Genomic DNA, 13,133 nt, shown 5'->3' on the forward strand with positions numbered 1-13,133 from the left:
ATGTTCTAGTGAACATTCTAGAGGCTGTGCTCACATCAGTTATATCAGCAATAAAAAAAGCAAAAGCTACCGGCACTACTCCGGGAGGAATATATCAATCACCTTTGTCTTATATCCCGCCGGGTTAGACAAACCAAACACAAGTACTGTCTGTGCTCACTGGTTGGTGCTCACTCTCTCTAAATAGCAAAAGCAATTATCGAAATCCAAAAAGAGAACAGAAAGGGCACTCACCCTTTTTATGTGATCTTCTTTATTGCAGCATTGTGGATTAAAACTTACAGGATGTATGCGGGCTTATCCATAGTATGCCAAGCATAAGAAATTTCTTCCTCCTCAAACTGAAATGTGAATGTGAGATTTAAATCATTATTATAAATGAAGAATACAAAGTTCTCCGCGTCCTGGCAAGAACCTGTCCAGAGGAGGAGGAGGTTATCAATATATCTTCCATACCATGAGATATATGGTGAAAATGGATTGGTGTGACTGTAAAGGATGACCTCCTCCCAATAGGACATGTATAGGTTTGCCAGGGACGGGGAGAACTTCGCACCCATAGGACATCCCAGTATCTGCAAAAAAAAAGTGTCCTCAAACATAAAAAAAAATTGTGTGTAAGCAAAAAAATAGTGGCTAAAACAATAAAGTGTTGTAAATTGTCACTATAATTGCTATACTTGCAAAGATGATGTTTGAGGGCCATAATGGCCTTGTCGTGTGGTATGCTGGAGTATAAGGCTGATACATCACACGACAGCTATTTGGTATTTGTTTTCACTGGAAGTTTATCTAGAGACTGCAGGAGGCTTTACTCATCACGGACATAACAAGGGGTATGGGTAACCAGCGGTTGTAATAAGTTATCAACCCAGGCACAGAGGTTCTCCAATAGGGAACCTATGCCCAACACTATGGGGCGCAGAGGTGGGGGAAAGACATTTTTATGGGTCTTTGGAAAATCATGGAAAATAGGAATGACTGGATGTTGTACAAACAGAAATTCTGAAAGTTTTTTGTCTAAAACCCCCATCTCTGCACCCAATTGTACAACTATGGATGTACAACTATGTATGGATTGGAAATTAAATCCCTCAGAGCATGGCGTTCTTGCTGGTGCACTAATGGTTAATTCCCTAGTGCATCACACACAATAGTGGGGGTGTAGTGGGGGTGGTCTGCAGGTCTTTCCACATTGTGTATGACTATAAATGTTTCATTTATTCATATTCATACTATGCCATGATTAAGGGACTACATCCTAAAAACGCGTTGGCGCATGTTTTTATTGTTTTGTCATCCATTTTTAAGATGTGAAATAAAGATTCTACTTTTATTCAACTGGAGCGGTGGACAATCCATTATCCTATGATTCCTGCTCCCACCTGTTGGCACCAGGTGTTTTCATCTACCTGCTCCTTCCCAGGAACCCGCCACACAAACAGAGGACTAAGCACAAGATACAAGGGTGAGCTGACTGCAACCTGCTTTCTATAATTTATTGACCTTATCTTTTAGGGCTTTCAATACTGATACTACAGTCATGGCCAAAAGTTTTGAGAATGATACAAATATTAATTTTACAAAGTTTACTGCTTCAGTCCTGACGAAGGGTGTACCGAAACGGCGTTGGGGTGTTTCTGTGGGTAAGGGAGCCGCACGGCATATATGTATGGTGTTTGTATTTTGTTTCCTATTCTGTGGTAGGCATTATAGTTCTGTTTTTTATCTGAGGTGACTATTAGTTAATGCTAAGCACTTTTTGCACTTTTGGAATTTACCTTCAGCACCTCAGATTATTAAAACCGTACATAAACTTTGTTATTTATTTGATTACTTGAGCATGCTTTGCCTTTGTTATGTCTGTTTATTGCATGTTGCACTTTGTAATGTATACTATTCACTGGTCAAAGCATGCCTTACATTTTCTTAATTTTTCATGTGTCGTGTGGCTTCCTTTTCCTTTTGTTTGTCTTGTCCGTTGTTGTAATCCTCCTTTTTGTATGTACATGTTATGAAAAAGTTTTTAATCATGTCTGTTCATAATAATTGTTTCAAATAAACTTTATCATTGATTAATTTATTTGTAGTGGGCTCAAATATTTCTTCCTTGTGGGGAGGTCTGTTTGGTGGTATAATTCAGTTTTTAAAATGGCAATTTGCATATACTCCAGAATGATATAAAGAGTGATCAGCTTAACAACAATTACTTGCAAAGTCAATATTTGCCTAGAAAATGAACTTTATCCCCAAAACACATTACAACATCATTGCAGCCCTGCTTTAAAAGGACCAGCTAACATTGTTTCAGTGATTGCTCAATTAACACAGGTGTGGGTGTTGATGAGGACAGGGCTGGAGATCAATCTGTCATGATTAAGTAAGAATGACACTACTGGACACTTTAAAAGGAGGCTGGTGCTTGGCATCATTGTTTCTCTTCTGTTAACCATGGTTATCTCTAATGCAGTCATCATTGCACTGCACAAAAATGGCCTAACAGGGAAGAGTATCGCAGCTAGAAAGATTGCACCTCAGCCAACAATCTATCGCATCATCAACAACTTCAAGGAGAGTTGTTGCCAAAAAGGCTCCAGGGCACCCAAGAAAGACCAGCAAGCGCCAGGATCATCTCTTAAAAGTGTTTCAGCTGCAGGATCGGGCTACCAGCAGTGCAGAGCTTGCTCAGGAATAGCAGCAGGCAGGTGTGAGTGCATCTGCACACACTGTGAGGCGGAGACTCTTGGAGCAAGGCCGGGTCTCAAGGAGGGCAGCAAATAAGCCACTTCTCTCCAGAAAAAACATCAGTGACAGACTGATATTCTGCAAAAGGTACAGGGAGTGGACTGCTGAGGACTGGGGTAAAGTCATTTTCTCTGATGAATCCCCTTTCCGATTGTTTGGGACATCTGGAAAACAGCTTATTCGGAGAAGACGAGGTGAGCGCTACCACCAGTCTTGTCTCATGCCAACTGTAAAGCATCCTGAAACCATTCATGTGTGGGGTTGCTTCTCAGCCAAGGGAATCGGCTCTCTCACAATCTTGCCTAAAAACACAGCCATGAATAAAGAATGGTACCAGAATGTCCTCCAAGAGCAACTTCTCCCAACCATCCAAGAGCAGTTTGGCGATCAACAATACCTTTTCCAGCATGATGGAGCACCTTGCCATAAAGCAAAGGTGATAACTAAATGGCTCAGGGAACAAAATATAGATATTTTGGGTCCATGGCCTGGAAACTACCCAGATCTTAATCCCATTGAGAACTTGTGGTCAATCACTAAGAGACGGGTGGACAAACAGAAACCAACACATTCTGACAAACTGCAAGCATTGATTGTGCAAGAATGGACTGCTATCAGTCAGGATTTGGTCCAGAGCATGCCAGGGAGTTGATTGATTGAGTTGATTGAGAGCATGCCAGGGAGAATTGCAGAGGTCCTGAAGAAGAAGGGTCAACACTGCAAACATTGACTTGCTGCATTAACTCATTCTAACTGTCAATATAAGCTTTTGTTACTCATAATATGATTGCAATTATATTTCTGTATGTAATAAAAACATCTGACAAACACCCATAAAAACCAGAGGGCAGCAGATCATGTGAAAATATAATATTTGTGTCATTCTCAAAACTTTTGGCCATGACTGTATGCTCTTATCATGCAATTCCTCTGCTCGTCCTGTTATGTCTATACCTAAATATTTTAAACTTTCAGCTGGCTGTAAGATCTTAACCTTCAGGATTTGATTATCTTGTATGTTTATCAAAGGACCTGAAGGGGCTGAAGGACAGACTTGCTCCAATTTATGGACAACCCCTACACCTCCCCATACTTCATAATAACTTCCATTACATACTCCATGGATGTCTCGTTAGCTTAAAGACCATTCTTATCGACCTCCGCCCCCCATATTCCTATCTTCCCGAATTAACATAGTCAGAGGCTCAATTGCCAAAATAAACAACATCGTCAACAGCTGTGTCTGGTCCCTCTCTCTAACAAAAAGCTTGCTGATATCTTCCCATTTACTGTTACTGTCGCTTTACTGTTACTGCTCCCTACTTATCAGGTCAAATCAAAAGGGGTTTATTTTTCAGGGCAGGCCATTTTTCCTTGCTCCAGTCACCAATTCTACACATAGGGGAATCATTAGGCAACAATATATTTTTTTTACGTATTTTTTTACGTATTTTAACATTGGCTTGTTACCCAATGCAAATCTTTACGAGATAATGTGCCCTTAATTTTATTATGGCGCAGGTATACAGAAGCACAAGATGTTTTTTTTTCCCTCCAGAAATCAAAGATACCCATTTTACTACACAACTTTGCTAAAAGGGAGATGAGCGGAATGTCTACTTCTTTTAAGCTCTTCCTAAAACTGTCTCATTGTATTACTACAGCTGTATCGACCTGTGGTAATATTGGTAGACTTTTATGGTTCTTTAGAAAATTAATCCAAAGGGAACATGGTAGAAGAATGCTGTCAATGTGAGCCCACAGATGATCCAGAAGTCCAGCCACAAGTCTCACCTAAAGCAAGAATTTGGAAACCAGTGTTGTCATTACAATAGATCAATGTCTATCAGAAGCTCAGGGAATGGTTACAATAAAAAAGTACACCCCAACTTTTCCAAGGGCAAAGGGGTCTACTCCCATGTGTTTCTAGTCCTGAAACCACCAGGTGGAGATTAATAATTGATCTTCATAAACTGATTCGCTTCATTGTCAAGAAGAAATTCTGTATGGAATCTGTGAAATTGGTCAATTCTGGACAGAGGGGACTTCATGGCAACCTTAGACTTGAAAGATGCCTACTTCCACATTAACATTTTTAAGAAACACAGGAAGTATCTAAGAATAGCATTGGGGATAGAGGGACAACGATGCCACCTTCAATTCAAGGAGTATGTTTGTATACTCCCACATGTACTCTAAGTGACATAAAAGGAAGCACTAAAGCATGTGGAGAGACAGCTCATGGTTAGAGATAAGAGAACCGGGTTCGGGTTCGAGTCGATCCGAACCCGAACGATCGGCATTTGATTAGCTGGGGCTGCTGAACTTGGATAAAGCTCTAAGGTTGTCTGGAAAACATGGATACAGCCAATGACTATATCCATGTTTTCCACATAGCCTTAGAGCTTTATCCAAGTTCAGCAGCCACCGCTAATCAAATGCCGATCGTTCGGGTTCGGATCGACTCGAACCCGAACCCAATTCGCTCATCTCTACTCATGGTAAATAAAATTGAAACTATCTTACAGTTTTATAATTAAGACATGGTTGTTCTCATTAAAAAAAAATTTCCTCGCCCAAACATCTAGGTTGTGCTCACACATTGCAGTTACATATTGGAATAAAGGAGAGCTGGTCAGAGATAGTGAACCACTCCTCCTGTGACATTTTATTTTCAATTTCCTGTCAGTGGTGTAAATCTTGGAGATGGATCGCTAATGTTTTGAGGATGTGTGAGCTACAAAGGCACAGGAAATTTAGTAAAAGTTGAAGGAAAGATGAATGTAGCACGTTATCAGTAAATACTGGAGGCAAATTTGCACTAATCAGCCCGGAGGTTTCGCATGGGACGTACTTGGATGTTCCAACGAACCAAAACAGAAGGCCAAGTTCGGGAGGAGTAGGTAGGTTCCCCATTAGGTTCTGTATATAGTAGAGGTCAACCATAGGTAAAAAATAAGAAATAAAAATAAATAAAGAAAAATAATATAGTACAGACCAAAAGTTTGGACACACCTCATTCAAAGAGTTTTCTGTATTTTCTGGACTATAAAAATTGTAGATTCACACTAAAGGCAACACTATGAAATAACAGATGTGGAATTAAATACTTAATATATAATATAGTGTGAAACTACTGAAAACATGTCTTATTTTCTAGGTTCTTCAAAGTAGCCACCTTTTGCTTGGATTACTGCTTTGCACACTCTTGGCATTATCTTGATGAGCTTCAAGAGGTAGTCACCGGAAATGGTTTTCACTTCACAGGTGTGCCCTGTCAGGTTTAATAAGTGGGATTTCGTGCCTTATAAATGGAGTTGGGACCATCAGTTGTGTTGTGCAGAAGTCAGGCTAAGTAAAGAAAAACAAGTGGCCATCATTACTTTAGGAAATGAAGGTCAGTCAGTCCGAAAAAAAATTGGGAAAACCTTAAAAGTGTCCAAATGCAGTTGCAAAAACCATCAAGTGCTACAAAGAAACTGGCTCACATGAAGACCGCCCCAGGAAAAGAAGACCAAGAGTCACCTCTGCTGAGGAGGATAAGTTCATCCAAGTCACCAGCCTCAGAAATCGCAGGTTAACAGCAGCTCAGATTAGAGACCAGGTCAATAGCACACAAAGTTCTAGCAGCAGAGACATCTCTACAACAACAGTTAAGAGGAGACTCTGTGCAGCAGCCTTCATGGTAAAATAGCTGCTAGGAAACCACTGCTAAGGACAGGCAAAAAGCAGAATAGACTTGTTTGGGCTAAAGAACACAAGGAATGGACATTAGACCAGTGGAAATCTATGCTTTGGTCTGATGAGTCCAAATTTGAGATCTTTGGTTCTACCAGCGTGTCTTTGTGCGACGCAGAAAAGGTAAACAGATGGACTTTACGTGCATGGTTCCCACCGTGAAGCATGGAGGAGCTGTGATAGTGTGGGGGTGCTTTTCTGGTGACACTGTTGTGGATTTATTAAAAATTAAAGGCATACTGAGCCAGCATGGCTACCACAGCATCTTGCAGCGGCATGCTATTACATCCGGTTTATGTTTAGTTGGACCTATGAGAATACATACACGCAGTGGGCTTGACATCCCGCTGCATGTATGTAAGTTAACCCCCCACTGGCCGGAGCATACATCACCTCCTCCCCGCTCCGGTTTGCTTTGGGGGTTCTCGGCAGGACGTCCCACTCAGCCAATCAGTGGCTGTGGCTGGGCAGCACACTAATTGGCTGCATTGGATGAGCTATGCTGGGAGCCCCGAAGCAAACCGGAATGGGGAGCAGGTGATGTATGCTTCGGCCAGCGGGGGGTTAACTTACATACACGCGGCGGGATTTCAATCCTGCTGCATGTATGTATTCTCATAGAAATGCACTGACACTGGATCCGCAGTGGATTTAGCTGCGAATCCACAGCATGAAATCCGGTATGTGTGTGTGTGTGTGTGAAGGCATCCTAAAGTAAAAAAAAAAAAACACTGTTGTGGATTTATTAAAAATTAAAGGCATACTGAGCCAGCATGGCTACCACAGCATCTTGCAGCGGCATGCTATTCCATCCGGTTTATGTTTAGTTGGACCATCAATTATTTTTCAAAAAGACAATGACCCCAAACACACCTCCAGGCTGTGTAAGGGCTATTTGACCAAGAAGGAGAGTGATGGGGTGCTATGCCAGATGACCTGGGCTCCACAGTGACCAGACCTGAACCCAATCAAGATGGTTTGGGGTAAGCTGGACCACAGAGTGAAGGCAAAAGGGCCAACAAGTGCTAAGCATCTCTGGGAACTCCTTTAAGACTGTTGGAAGACCATTTCCAGTGACTACCTCTTGAAGCTCATCAAGAGAATGCCAAGAGTAATCAAAGCAAAAGGAGGATACTTTGAAGAACCTAGAATGTAAGACATATTTGTAGTTGTTTCACACTTTTTCGTTAAGTATATTCCACATTTGTTAATTCAAAGTTTTGATGCCTACAGAAAACTCTTTTGTTGAGATGGTGTGTCCAAACTTTTGGTCTGCACCGTGTACATATATATATATATATATATATATATATATATATTGCTCCTTCATTATTTTAAATGAAATATGAACATAATTTATATCAGCCCGTAAGTTAATATCTGAACTACTAAAATAGAACATTATTCATCCTACAGGGTAAACACTATAAGGGCCTTATTACACAGGACTATTATTTGCCCAACCAGGCTGATTCAAGCAGATATCACCCTATATAGTAAAGCCAACGATCAACAAAAGGAGGAAAAAACTAAAGGGCCACAATGAAGCAGTGCTTTCCTCATCGTCATTTGCACCTCATTTTTTTTATCTGGTATTATATTGGTGTAAAATAAAAATTTGCTTTTTTTCCCCTGATACATAATTAAAAAACAAAACAAAAAACAGCAATCCTGTTTCTTTTCCTTTCCTCTTCTAGTTTATGTTGTTCACCATGTGTGAACAATATTGTTGTTGTTGTTGTTATTATTATTTTAATAGAACAGACAATTCAGCATGCTACCATGTATAATATGTTTATTTATTTTATTTTTTACATATTTTTATTTTTATAATGGGAAAAGAGGTAATTTAAAGTTTTATTGGGGTTTATTTTATAAAGAGTTTTTTTTATCTTTAAAAACTTTTACAGTTAAATATGCAATCATTGGATTGAATATACTAATCAATGCTATGCCATTGCATCGCACTGAACAGTAATATCGTCGATCTGAAGATAGTGATCAGAAGATGGCCACGCTGACATAACCGAGGTAAGGAGAACTCCTCTGCCTGTCAGTGCAAGTAATCAGGACTGGATACGGGGGTCCAGATTAGAAATGAGGGTCCTTTAAACGATCGCCGAGTGACGTCACACGGCGATCGCGGGAGGATGGATGCTGTTTTCTACAGCAGGCCATCTTCCCTTTACACGGAGGGGGAAGTTTGACACACACCCCACTCCCCCCGTGACGCCGATCGCCGTGATTGGCTGCCCAGTTTTGCCCAGCTAATCACGGCTATGCATGTGAATTCTGGGTTATGTGATGCTGCTGACCCGGAATTCAGTGGTGATTGGCGGTGTCCGTGACCAATCACTATCATGCCTGATGGGGGTTAGTTGCCGGTCTGCGGGGTGCCCGATCGCCCAGATTGGCCGGTTACCACCGGCCAGCCAATCTCAGGTGAGCCGAGCAATGTGATTCATTGATCCCTCCCTGCTCACAGATCCTGAGGCGAGCAGGGAGGGATCAATTAATTATATTGCCCGGTTCAGGGTTCACGCCGTCCCCGCGCTGCCCCCATGTGCTCCTGTGCTGCCGGTGTCGTTGGTGGCACAGTGGATGCAGGGAGATCCTGCTAGCGTGCTGCTAGCAGTCTCCCTGCATTTCTTCTGCCTCCTCCGTCACCAGTATCCCCCTCACCATCCACCCTGCTCCCCTCTGTCATCCTGCCACCCTGCTCCTCTCTGTCATCCTGCCACCCTGCTCCCCTCTGTTATCCTGCCACCCTGCTCCCCTCTGTCATCCTGCCATCCTTCTCCCCTCTGTCATCCTGCCACCCTGCTCCTCTCTGTCATCCTGCCACCCTGCTCCCCTCTGTCATCCTGCCACCCTGCTCCCCTCTGTCATCCTGCCACCCTGCTCCCCTCTGTCATCCTGCCAGCCTGCTCCCCTTTGTCATCCTGCCAGCCTGCTCCCCTCTGCCATCCTGCTCCCCTGTCATTCTGCTCCCCTCTGTCATCCTGCCAGCCTGCTCCCTTCTGTCATCCTGCCACCCTGCTCCCCTCTGTCCTGCCACCCTGCTCCCCTCTGTCCTGCCACCCTGCTCCCCTCTGCCCTGCCACCCTGCTACCCTCTGTCCTGCCACCCTGCTACCCTCTGTCCTGCCACCCTCTCCTCTTGCCACCCTCTCCCATCTCCTGCCAACCTCTCCCCTCCGTCCTGCCGTCCCTCTTCCCTCCGTCCTGCCGTCTTTCTCCCCTCCGCCCCTCCCCCCTCTGTCCTGCCACCTTCTACTCTCTCTTGCCACCCTCTCTTCTCTCCCCTCCGTCCTGCCATCCCTCTCCCCTCCGTCCTGCCACCCTCTACTCTCTCATGCCACCCTCCGTCCTGCCACCTTCTCCCCTCCGTCCTGCCGCCCCTCTCCTGTCACCCCCTCCCCTCCGCCCTGGCGCCCCTCTCCTGCCACCGTCTCCCCTGGATCGGTGGTGATATTGTGTCCCCTGCCTCTGCCCTCTGCTGTTTTTTTTTTTTTCTTTTTCAATGTAAATTTTTTTTTTTTTTTTGTAAAAAAATTCTTTTTCCGCCCCAGTATAAAATAAAAAAAAAAGTCAAAAACATCACACACACAAAACGTAAAAACAGTACATAAAACATACACTAACACTTACACGTGTAAAAGCATAACACTTACACCCCCGCTCTAAGGGTGCCTTCGCACACACCGGATCTGCAGCAGATTTCACGTTGCGGATTCACAGTGAAATCAACTGTGGATCCAGTGTCAGTGCACCCCTATGAGAATACATACACGCAGTGGGCTTGACATCCCGCTGCATGTATGTAAGTTAACCCCCCACTGGCCGGAGCATACATCACCTCCTCCCCGCTCCGGTTTGCTTTGGGGGTTCTCGGCAGGACGTCCCACTCAGCCAATCAGTGGCTGTGGCTGGGCAGCACACTAATTGGCTGCATTGGATGAGCTATGCTGGGAGCCCCGAAGCAAACCGGAATGGGGAGCAGGTGATGTATGCTTCGGCCAGCGGGGGGTTAACTTACATACACGTGGCGGGATTTCAATCCTGCTGCATGTATGTATTCTCATAGAAATGCACTGACACTGGATCCGCAGTGGATTTAGCTGCGAATCCACAGCATGAAATCCGGTATGTGTGTGTGTGTGTGTGAAGGCATCCTAAAGTAAAAAAAAAAAAAAGACCTAAAAGTTGTTTTCGGCATGGGTTTCGCATTGGAACGTACTTGGATGTTCCAACGATTCAAAACAGAAGGCCAAGTTCGGGAGGAGTAGGTAGGTTCCCCATTAGGTTCTGTATATAGTAGAGGTCAACCATAGGTAAAAAAATAAGAAATAAAAATAAAGAAAGAAAAATAATATAGTACAGACCAAAAGTTTGGACACACCTCATTCAAAGAGTTTTCTGTATTTTCTGGACTATAAAAATTGTAGATTCACACTAAAGGCAACACTATGAAATAACAGATGTGGAATTAAATACTTAATATATAATATAGTGTGAAACTACTGAAAACATGTCTTATTTTCTAGGTTCTTCAAAGTAGCCACCTTTTGCTTGGATTACTGCTTTGCACACTCTTGGCATTCTCTTGATGAGCTTCAAGAGGTAGTCACCGGAAATGGTTTTCACTTCACAGGTGTGCCCTGTCAGGTTTAATAAGGGGGATTTCGTGCCTTATAAATGGAGTTGGGACCATCAGTTGTGTTGTTCAGAAGTCAGGCTAAGTAAAGAAAAACAAGTGGCCATCATTACTTTAGGAAATGAAGGTCAGTCAGTCCGACAAAAATTGGGAAAACCGGATCTGCAGCAGATTTCACGTTGCGGATTCACAGTGAAATCAACTGTGGATCCAGTGTCAGTGCACCCCTATGAGAATACATACACGCAGTGGGCTTGACATCCCGCTGCATGTATGTAAGTTAACCCCCCACTGACCGGAGCATACATCACCTCCTCCCCGCTCCGGTTTGCTTTGAGGGTTCTCGGCAGGACGTCCCACTCAGCCAATCAGTGGCTGCGGCGGGGCAGCACACTAATTGGCTGCGTTGGATGAGCAGACGCTGGGAGCCCCGAAGCAAACCGGAGTGGGGAGCAGGTGATATATGCTTCGGCCAGCGGGGGGTTAACTTACATACACGCAGCGGGATGTCAATTCTGCTGCATGTATGTATTCTCATAGGAATGAACTGACACTGGATCCGCAGTGGATTTCGCTGCGAATCCACAGCATGAAATCCGGTGTGTGTGTGTGTGTGTGTGTGTGTGTGAAGGCATCCTAAAGTAAAAAAAAAAAAAAAGACCCAAAAGTTGTTTCCGGCTGAGGAGGCATACGTCTGGAAAACCTCCGATACTGAAGCAACCAGTGATGATAAGCCCCCAAGGCGTCTCCCCAGGACTAGGCCCCAGGAAGCCCCCTCAAGTGACCCCACCCCGTACGAACCACAGATTCCTTAGTTCGTTGGGGTCACTTGTGGGGGGTTTACAACGTTTTGGATGCACGGGGGGGGGGGGGCTCTGCGAACCCGACATGGCCTTCGTCCTCCATTCTGGCCAAATCCAGCTTCCAAAATCCAAATCGCGCTGTTTCCCTTTGGAGCCTTTCTGTGCGCCGTCTTTACACTTTGTGTCCACATGTGGGGTACTCCTGTAATCGGGAGAAATTGTTCTACATAATTAGTGGTTTATTTTTTCTTTTAACCCCTTGTAAACATGAAAAATTCAAAGTTACACCAACATTTTAATGTAAAAAAACTCACGGCACATTGTACCTGTCACCAGTGGGGTCCATATGTCCACTATACCCCTTGTTACATTTCTTGAGGGGTTTAGTTTCCATAATGGGGTCACTTGTGGGGGAATTACAATGTTTTGGCAACACGGAGGCTCTGCAAAGCCGACATGACCTTCGTCCTCCATTCTGTCCAAATCCAGCTTCCAAAATCCAATCCTTCCCTTTGGAGGCTTTCCGTGTGCCGATTTTTGCACTTTGTGTCTACATGTGGGATACTCCTGTAATCGGGGGAAATTGCTCTACATGATTAGGGGTTTATTTTTTCTTTTATCCCCTTGAGAACCTGAAAAATGTTAATTTTCACGGCACATTGTTCCACATTTGTGTCTGTCATCAGAGGAGTCCATATGCTCACTAAACATCTTTGAGGGGTGTAGTTTCCATAATTGGGTCACTTGTGGGGGGTTTACACTGTTTTGGCAGCACAGAGGCTTTGTAAAGCCGACATGGCCTCCGTCCTCCTTTCTGGCGAAATCCAGCTTCCAAAAGCCAAAAGGTGCTTTTTACTTTTGGAGGTGTGTCCTGCGCCCGCATGTTACACTATGTTCCCATATGGGGTATTTTTGTACTCGATGGACATTTCTCTACAAGTTTTACGTTTTTTTTTCCTTTTAACCCCTTGTCAACCTAAAAAATTAGAGGCTAGACCAAGTTTTAGTCTAAAAAAAATTAAATTTTTCAATTTCACAGCACATTGTGTCCATCACCAGTGGGGTCCATGTGCTCACTATACCGCTTGTTACATTCCTCGAGGGGTGTAGTTTCCTAAATGGTGTCCCATTAGGAGTGTTTGTTAGGTTTTGGGACCCCAGAGCCTCTGCTAATATCATATATTTCTATAA

The 13,133-nt window shown here is 43.7% G+C and overlaps 1 protein-coding gene and 1 long non-coding RNA gene across 3 annotated transcripts in view; one reads left to right on the plus strand and one right to left on the minus strand.

Annotated features, from left to right (window-relative positions):
* LOC138798555 (uncharacterized) overlaps positions 1-13,133 on the minus strand; it is a 228,033-nt gene that overhangs the window by 51,986 nt on the left and 162,914 nt on the right. The gene's annotated exons all lie outside the window — the stretch shown is intronic.
* LOC138798916 (transmembrane protein 26-like) overlaps positions 7,586-13,133 on the plus strand; it is a 34,666-nt gene continuing 29,118 nt past the window's right edge. Inside the window, exons 1-2 of the mRNA XM_069979533.1 lie at positions 7,586-7,635; positions 11,030-11,105. Of these exons, the coding sequence (XP_069835634.1) occupies positions 7,586-7,635; positions 11,030-11,105 (126 nt within the window). The remainder of the gene's footprint in view (positions 7,636-11,029; positions 11,106-13,133) is intronic.

The sequence above is a fragment of the Dendropsophus ebraccatus genome, chromosome 8 (assembly GCF_027789765.1).
Source record: "Dendropsophus ebraccatus isolate aDenEbr1 chromosome 8, aDenEbr1.pat, whole genome shotgun sequence".
NCBI lineage: Eukaryota > Metazoa > Chordata > Amphibia > Anura > Hylidae > Dendropsophus > Dendropsophus ebraccatus.